Source organism: Abrus precatorius, unplaced genomic scaffold (assembly GCF_003935025.1).
Source record: "Abrus precatorius isolate BTA unplaced genomic scaffold, Abrus_2018 Scaffold8, whole genome shotgun sequence".
In the NCBI taxonomy this organism is placed as follows: Eukaryota; Viridiplantae; Streptophyta; class Magnoliopsida; order Fabales; family Fabaceae; genus Abrus; species Abrus precatorius.
The window spans coordinates 5,379,373-5,389,119 of NW_020874428.1; the positions used below are offsets into that span (position 1 = coordinate 5,379,373).

At 28.9% G+C, this 9,747-nt stretch overlaps 1 protein-coding gene across 2 annotated transcripts; it reads right to left on the reverse strand.

The window, feature by feature from the left end:
* Positions 1–1,777: 1,777 nt before the first annotated feature.
* Positions 1,778–4,686, reverse strand: LOC113846033 (probable isoaspartyl peptidase/L-asparaginase 2). 2 transcript variants are annotated; one of them, XM_027473839.1, is made up of 4 exons: positions 4,366–4,686; positions 3,760–3,993; positions 2,741–2,827; positions 1,778–2,630 (listed from the first exon to the last, which is right to left on the reverse strand). In XM_027473839.1, exons 1-4 carry the CDS (start codon positions 4,525–4,527, stop codon positions 2,133–2,135), a joined length of 981 nt encoding a protein of 326 aa, XP_027329640.1. In that variant the 5' UTR covers positions 4,528–4,686; the 3' UTR covers positions 1,778–2,132. The 2 variants fall into 2 exon arrangements, with proteins under 2 accessions (XP_027329640.1, XP_027329641.1); XM_027473840.1 differs by having other exon boundaries at positions 1,817–2,630; positions 3,760–3,935; positions 4,366–4,503.
* Positions 4,687–9,747: the final 5,061 nt, after the last annotated feature.

Genomic DNA, 9,747 nt, shown 5'->3' on the forward strand with positions numbered 1-9,747 from the left:
CTTATGAAATTGTGTATGGACAATTGCCTCCAGCCTATCTCCCTTACTTACCAGGGGAATCAAAGATTGAATTGGTTGATAGGAGCTTGCAGAAGAGGGAAGAACAGTTGAAGTTGGTAAAGTTTCACATGAAGAGGGCACAAGAGCAAATGAAACAGCTAGCTGACAAAAAGAGGTCTGATAGGTCCTTTAAAATTGGGGATTTGGTTTTTATTAAACTACATCCCTACAGACAGATTTCAGTTGCTTATAGGAGTAACACCAAATTATATCCTAAATACTATGGACCCTACTCTATCCTAGATAAGATAGGAGCTGTGGCCTACAGGATCCAATTACCAGCAGGAACTTCAATCCACAATGTTTTCCATGTCTCCCAGTTAAGGAAGTTTGTGGGTGATGCTAATACTTCAGTTCAGTGTCCAGCTACCGATGAAGAAACTGTGATTAAAGAACCTGAAGCAATATTAGACAGGATGACAGTGAAGAGAGGGAACCAAGGGGTGACTAAGGTGTTGGTCAAATGGAAACATTCACTGCCCGAAGATGCGACATAGGAATTCCTTTTTGATTTAAAGAAGAAGTATCCTCAATTCAATCCTTGAGGTCAAGGATTTGTTTAAGAGGGAAGGATTGATGTAGGACCCTGTAAAGAATAAGATAGGAGCCGTTGAAATTCTGTTGTAACTAACCTGTTATAAATAATAGGTTCAGCTAGGATCCATTCATTCAGTTTTGTAAATCATTTCTTGTAATATCATTCTTTCAATAAAAATCAGTTCAGTTGCCATTCTTCCATTGGAGACCCTACAATTCTTAGCTTTCCTTCGTGTTCTGAGTGATCATTTACAATGTAAAACATTGAAATATAAATTTAAATTCAGATATGAATTGTTTTACTCCTTCAACTATTTTTTTTAATTTAAATTTAAATTTTGAATTGAATTTAAATCTAAATTTAATTTTAGATATAAATTGTTTTACTCCTTCAACTAATTTTTTTAAAATTATAAATTAACTGTCTTTATAATTTTTAAATTTTTAACAAATTTTAGTTAATAATTTAAAATATGTTAAAAAATGTGTTAAAATTTTTTGCCCCTAAGATTCCTCAATTTGTGACACGGGCTCTTAAACTCGATAATGCGGTCCAATTATTTTTATATTGTACTCAAGCATTTTTCTTTATACCCGCCATGTTCTTTCTCTGACGTACGACTCGGTCACACGTTCATTCATCGTCACTTCATCAGTATCACACCAACCCCTACTTTTCATTGTTTTTGGAAATGTTACTTTACATAAAAACAGACGATAAATGGCATTTATTTAATTTTAGATATTTAAAATTACATGTATATAATTAAATAAATAAAAACAACTATACATAATTTTATCGATAAAATCAATTTTTTAAAATTTAAATAATGAAACTAATAAGAATTTTGCATTTATGGTTGTAGTTTTTAATTAACTAAATAAATTTGAGTATAATATTTTAACACTTACTTTTTATATATTACTTTTTATATTGAATTTAATTATTTTTTATCATATCATTTTATTTTTTTGTCTTTCTTATCACTTCACCTATTTTATATGTGCTTGAATTTTTACTGAAAATTTAACACAAAAATTGTTAAAAATCAGTGGCACTACTAGTGGGTGTATCCTTTCTTCGTAAGATAATGTGGACAAGTGGAGAGAATTAGTGGGTAAGTAGTAACCATTAGAAGGCAACATTCAGAGAGAGTGCACCTGGTGGGGGCAGTTTCCAGTAATCTAAATGGAAATTTTATGCAAAAGCTAGGACGACATTCAATGGTAAGGTTGGACATAAGCCATTAGAACCTCTCATTAAAAAACACAAATAAATAAAAAAGAAAAGAAAGTCATAGTTTTGCTAGGGAAGCAAAAAGCTACACGGGTGTGTTGAGGGTCTATCACGAGTCTTTTATTTCCAAAAAGGACAAACAGTTACCACTATTATTTCACATTTCTAACCCTTGGAAACAAACTAATTAACTAATTACGATCATCATGACCCTCGTTCTAATTTGCATATTGCATATAACATACAAGAGTTGCAAAGAAACAACCAATGAACCAACCCAAAAGACACAAGTTAGCGATTACTCCCAGATTCCAACCTCCATGAACCCATCTTCGGTGGCGCAGCCCCTGAACATGCCATTGCAATTGAACCCATAAGCCACTTCACCAGTGCTGGACACAGCTATGAGCCCAGCTTTCCCTTCATCGAGACGGTTCTTTATGACAAAATCCACTGCTTCTTGAAGGCCCAATCCTTTGTATTCCATCACTGCACCCACCTCACGCGCCAGAGTGCCACGTATGATAGCCTCGCCCTCCCCAGTGCAAGAAACCCCACAAACGTCACACGCGTAGGTCCCAGCGCCTATGAGTGGCGAGTCACCGATGCGACCAATCATTTTGTTCATGAGGCCCCCAGTGGATGTCGCAGCCGCACACCTTCCCTCACGGTCCACCACTACGCACCCAACCGTCTCTGGCGCGTACACGCTAATTGGAAGTCCATTCATTTGCAGTGGACTCTCTACACCTGATCCACATGTCTCGTACCCCGTTGTTGGGATTCTATAATCAAACTGCATCATCACACGTGGCACAATGTTAGAACACTTGGTTAGTCATAATTAACCAGCGTAATTGTTGACTTAAACAAAACAAGATGCACCGTTAATTAGTAATTACGTACCAGGATTGCATTGGCTTCCTTTGCCAGCTTCAGCATGCCAACATTGTCAGGTGTGATGAAGTACTCGTTGTCCTCAACCTCCACACCCTACAAAAGTCTAATCGCTATTATTTAATTCCCAGTAAAATTTTATTGAGTTGATAGATTTGCACACGTTCACGATTATAGGTAATACAACTAAGCTACCTCTCAGATAAAATATAATTTAAAAGAGTCGTGTCATGTGAATGTGCTTGGATCAGATTTTCTCATTTTATTAGGCGCTAACAAATGGCAGGAGCAAAATAATAGTAAAAAAATGTTAGATATTTTTCTATGGAGAAATCACGCTTTGAATGTCAACTGTTAATTAATTATTTAACCGTATTCAGCGAGAAATAGAAACAAAAAGAAAAATATCCGGTAATCGAGCATGAAAACAACTACGATAAAAAAGAAAACTGATTAAAAAATTACTAGAAACTAAAACTTACTAATGCAGATGTGGATTAACACTATTGAAACACTGGCTTAAAAATTAAAAGAAAAATTTGTTAAAAAAATATGAACGTACGTATTTCTGTATCTTTTTAATACAGAGTAGTGTAATTTTTTAAGGGAAAAAAAAATTCTCTTCATTGATTTTTTTTAGTTATGTTTTAATATATGCCATTTAATAGTAGTTCCGTGAAAATTTTAGTTATGTTTTAATATATGCTATTTAATAGTAGTGCTGCTTGCTAAGGAAATAAAACTCTAGCTTTTATACATGCCCAAAAAAAACTCCAGCTTTTATAGATAACAACATTAAAAGCATTAGGCTTTGTCCTTAAAAAATGGTACTAAAAATATGTTAAGAAATATTTAATATTTATTTTTGAAAATTATTAACCTTTAATAAAATGCATTAAGCGCTACCCTCATTGGCGAACGAGAATGAAGACAAAATCAAAGTGAGAAAAGTTTTGGTTGACGCAATTTTTATATGGTAATGAGAAGAAAGGTAAAATTAGAATTCGAAACACGTGGGAATAACGAACCTGTTGCCTGGCGAATTCTTCTGCGCCGGAGAAGGCGAGATACGAATGAGGAGATTTGTCCATAACTAACCGAGCCAGCGAAATGGGGTTCTTGACGGTGGTGATGCCCGAAACGGCGCCGCATCGTCTTTTGGGTCCATCCATTATGCTAGCCTCCATCTCCACCGTTCCTTTTTCTGTCAGGGCAGATCCACGGCCCGAGTTGAACAGTGGATCTGTTTCCAATTGCCTCACCTATCAAAGCCACAACACACACTTTTCAAATCGAAGAATAAATAAATAAACTCCCAGCGCCTGGGAACAATTAAATTATTACTATCCATGGAATTTAAAAATATTAAAACGAAAGAAACGCCGATTCACAAATACGTTCATACGGGACCAGCCATGCATGGGCTCGCCCAGTAACATCAATCTGTTTTAACATTTTCTGCAAACCTTAATCCTTATATTTTTGTGTCACAAATTAAAATGCAATGGATAGTGGCGACACAATTATTATTATCCCATTAGAGGGTGCTCATTATGAAATAAAGGGAAAAAGGACATGTCGGAAACAGAGCGTGTGTGTGTGTGTGTGCGCGTGCGGGTACGAGATATACGTACGACGAGTTCGACGACATCTATGGCGGGAAGATTAGAACGAAGAGCAGAGATTCCAAGATTGAGACAGCGCGTGAGGAGTTGCTTGGCTTCTTCCTGACGCTCGAATGGGAGATTAGGGTCAACACCAGCGCCACCATGCACCGCTATAGCCCAACCTCCCATTTTGCTCTCTCTCTCTCTACCCTTCTCTTCTCTTATGTGGAGACTGCAGCGACCATTATCATCGACGCTGCTTTTATAGGCAATTTCGGATTTCAAATGTTTATGTGTTGAAATTAAATTTTTGTTTCGCAAGCGCGGTTCGGGTTGGGTTCGCCGCCGGTTCTTTCGGGTGGGTGTTGAGATTCCAAGTTATGATACGTTTTTGGGTCTCGGTCGTGTCACATTGTTTGTTACATAGGATTTAGCTAGGGAAGTGGTGTGACGTGAAATATTGGAATAAACTAGGTAGTAGTGCACAGCTATTTTATTTTTAAATAAATATGTATTTTAATAATTAAAAAATTTATGTTTTTTAAATAATTAAATATGTGTATAATAAAATTATCTTTGACAATAATTTTTTAAAAAAATAATTTGAATTTAACTCTATAATATAAAAATAAGGTAATAATTTTTTATAACTATAATTTAAAGCATTTAAAAAAATATAAAGTTTTACATAAGTTAATAAAAAATTAATTATTTTTATCTTGAAAATTTATAATTAAATTTAAAAATTAAGAAAAAAATTAACTCAGTTGTACAGATAGAATGTAATTCAAATATCTCAGCCAATTTTAATTTTAAAAAAGTTCATGTGACTAAGCGTAAGTGTAAGAGAAAGAGACCAGTAGCTTTACTAAATGTCTCATTTCCTAAATAAAGTATTCTATTTTATAATATAAGGGTTGATTAACAATTTTTTTATATATATTACAGTAATATTTTATTTTATTATACCAAAACGTAAAATAAAATAAAAGTTACGAAAATAGAATATTAAAATTAAATAATATTTTTATTTATATAATATATCAAATTTTAAAATTTTATATACATTATAAATAATTAACATTATAATCAAAGTAAAGAATGATGCAGTTAATAATATTTAAATATCATAAAAATTATTAAAAATTAAAATAAATTTAAAATTCTAATAGAATAACTCTAAAAAACACTTTTTTAAGAGTAAGGATTTACATTTATAGTATAAAAACAGGTTCATTATTGAAAAATATTCTATTTTATTATTGAGAAATAGTCTATTTTATGATAAAAATACACAAGAATATACTAAACTGTAAAATTATAACTTTTTTATTTCATAATCATAATTGTTTTTTTTTTAAATAGACCTCTTAAAAAATAGTTCATTGGTATAGTTCTAAATAAAAAAATATAAATTTTTAATCTGTTGAAGTCGTAAAATTGAAATTGTTGAAAATTATGACAGCATATGATCATGTTACGATAATAATTTTAAAATAAAAAATAAATAATGTACTTGACAGTTAGGATAAAAATTATAAGATAAAATAAATTATTATATTATAATTTAATTTAATTTCTTATTTTATGAGTCGATAAGAAAGGATAAAATTATCTTATTAACTTATTTTATCTTGTCTATTAATTCAAAAAATATTTTAAAAGTAAAATTAAGTTAAAAACAAATAGGACGGATAAAGATAACATTTTTCTTCGTACTTACCTTACAATAGGCAATTTTTTTACGACCGTTAATACTATTGTCATTATTAGTATTATCATTTTATATATTGTAATTATTATTATTATTATTCTTATAAATATTATTATTTTCTTTGATATTATTTTCAATAATATTATCATTGTTGTTGTTATTATTATTAAATATTATCTATATACACTCATCTAAATATAAATTAGGATGAAAAACTTATTTTTATCTCATTCTGTTATTCTACTTATATTTATTTTATCTCAACAATAAAAAAATTGTGTTAAGATATGTTTTGTAATTTAAATATAATGTTTAGCAAAGTTTTGAATGGAAATATTATATGCACGAGAGAGAGAGAGATATTTGATTTTTATTTTTTTAATGACTCTATTCAACTCGATTTTAATGTAAAGAATTATAGAAAAATAAATATATAATTAATGTTTACAACTCCGAAACGTGAGCTTACTAAAATTGAACTTGGCTACCAAATGCAAGAAATGGATGCGCAATCCCCAATTTGCCCCCTCGGCATCAGTGGCTTTTCCAAAAAGGCAGAAGCCACCAGAACTTGGCCGAATTCTCCGTAAAAACAGGGAAAATTATTTTATTAATTTAAAACAGTATACATAATTAATTGCATGAATTATTTGTTTTCTGTCGGTATCTGAAAGATTCACCTATGAAGGGAATCTTACATTTATTATTATTTTGACGGTGAATAAAAATCATGTGTTTCTAAACTGAGACATCAATGGTACAATCAGTCAAACTCCCCTGCCCCCTCCTCATTTCCAACATTTGCGTGATGCGATCTCGTGCGTTGCAATGCTCTGCACTAAAACATTTACTATTAATCCCTCGCGATTATCAAAATTGGTGTTCTTTAGTTGGTCCTACGCTTCTACCTACTCTCGCATAGTAGCGATAGTACTGGGTTGGAATAATAATCGGTTTTGTTAGGTATAATTAAAGGTTCATAATAAAAAATACTGTATAATATTTTTTATGACGAATTATAATATGTAATATTTCAATAAAAATTGTAGTAACTTTTTTGTAGAATATTAAATATTATTATTTCAAAAATTAAATTAAATTTTCTGTCCAGGCACCAGAGCTGAAAAGTTCAATTTGAACTTTATCGTCATTTTCTTGTTTTACCTTCATAAAATTAAAGAAGGATATAGTTTTTTCTATCTTTTATTATCGTTTAAGATAATGGCATACAAGTTAAGAAATTTGATATCGCACCATTCGATTAATATGCCTTTTCATTTATTAATCAAAATCATCATTGACGTGTTAAAATACTCAGAAACACGTGGAAATGCGACACCTTTTTAGAATAAATTACTCTTACTATATTTTAATACATCATTTTTAATTAATATTTCGTTTTAATTGTCAATTATATGATTATTATTAATGCTGCATAATATGCAAATTTTTTTGAAATTACATTTGATAAATAAGAAATAATAAATTTAATTTAAATACATTAATAGTATAAATATTTTTATATTATATACAACTTTTAAATCAATCATTACAAATATTAGTGATTTTCGTCATAAGATAATTTATTATTTTATAACTCTATGAAAAATATTTACCCAATCTGTTTGATATTAAAAAATTATAATTTATAACTCTAACTGTTTTAATTATAATTTAAAATGATAATACATAAATTAAATATAATTCATATGTTAATTCACATTTTTTTTAAAAAAAATTTATAGTATGTTCTTCTATTAGTTAATTTCTCTTAATTGTTGCCCTAACATTTTATTTTCTGTTCTTAAATGAAAAGTAAATTCAGATACTTCAACAGTATTGTTAATGACTAACAAGATAATGTTAGGCAGCAAAAAAAAAAAAACATCATTATAGTAAAATATAGCATTATTTATATTAGACCTATTAATTATTTTATACTTTTTTCATATAAAGTGATCATTTCATGTTAATAATTAAACTGGGAAGATATTGATCTATGAAAAATTCCTCAATAAAGGATTTGTTTTGGGAAACTTTTTTTCCTTTCATTTAAAAATTGTTTAAATAAAATCCAAAATTTTCTTGTACATTTCAATGTAAATATATTGTTCTTTAAGAATTTCTTCATAAAACACCACATTAAAAATGAACAAATATTTATTTTAAGTTAAATTTTAGAAAATTTTAAAGAATCTTCCATCCTCTGCATTTTGTCTTCTTACAAGCATGCATCACTATTATTTTGAGCGTTATCCACGAGTCTTCAAGATCTTTCTTTCTTTTCTTATAATGTTAAAAATATTTTATAAATAGAGTTACATTGTTATCAATTAAAAGTTTTAATTCATATGTATATGTCATTAATCAACAATTTTTTAGCTATACATAAAAATATTTTGTTTTAAATTCAGAGTTCCATGCATCTGTAATCATTATTGTTGACTAGTTGAAATATCCAAAACTTGTATGGTTATTTAAATGCTTGATAATTGGATGGTGAATTGAAGGTTTATATTGAATCTCCTTTTAAATTCCAAGCTTTCAGTATTTTATCAATTAATTATTTAACAAATATGTAAATTACATAAATAATGATATAATTGAAATAGTGATAATTGATGTTATATATATTTAAAACTATAAATAAATATGAAACAACATTTTTATTCTACAATGATTATTAAAAACAAAGATTTTATGAACCTTTGCTTAAGGGACTGATTTAAAGTATATAAAAATTATATTTTTTATGGTCTTGTTAATGCACTGGTTAATAAATTAAGAATAAAAAATATTGACAATTATTGAACGAGGTGCATTAATGATATTTTTAAACAAAAATGCACTGATTAATATATGTCAAACTTTTATTAAAATAATATTTATACACTTTTATATTTATAATATTATAAATGTTAATTATTATTTTTAAATGGTTAAACACAACTCTCATGATTAATAAAAAAAAGAGTACTTAATTTTATGATAAATGTAAAAATAATTAATGATATATAAAAAATATTGAATATTAAAGAAATAATAATTTATGTTATCTTTTTTAACATATATATATCGATAAGAAACAAAAAATTAATTAAAAATAGAAGAAATAAATACGATATTAAGTTTTTAAAATAATAATTTTTATTAAAAATATTCATTATATTTTAAAATAGTAATTTTTAATAAAAATATTACTTTAGTGACTTATTTTCAGTGTTTAGAACTGAAATCAAACAAATTTTAAAGTATAAAAATAATTTGCTTTGCCGACTAAGTGAGCAAAACGAGTGCATGGAAAAGAAAAGACAGTGACTTGGAGTTAATTTCTAGATGCATGAATCTGTGGAACAGTGTTGTTAAATTCTATTTCCATGGTCGAGGGAAATGCGTTAGGAGAGTGGGCCATCTACGAGAATTGAGAAAGAGAGAAGAAACATAGTCTGAATTATGACCAAATTAAAATAGTCAAGATGCCCCACTTTCTGGTAGCTCCGAAATCAAGGGGCCTTGGCGGCGATCAACTTGATGATATTCAATCGATACATTACTTTCGCTGTCGTTACTTTGCTATAAGAATAATGACACATTCATTGATTTTCAACACTACCATATTATTTATCCATTTATCTTATATAATCAATCCCATTTTTGTGTATTTACAATTTAATTCCATCACTTTTATGTTCAAT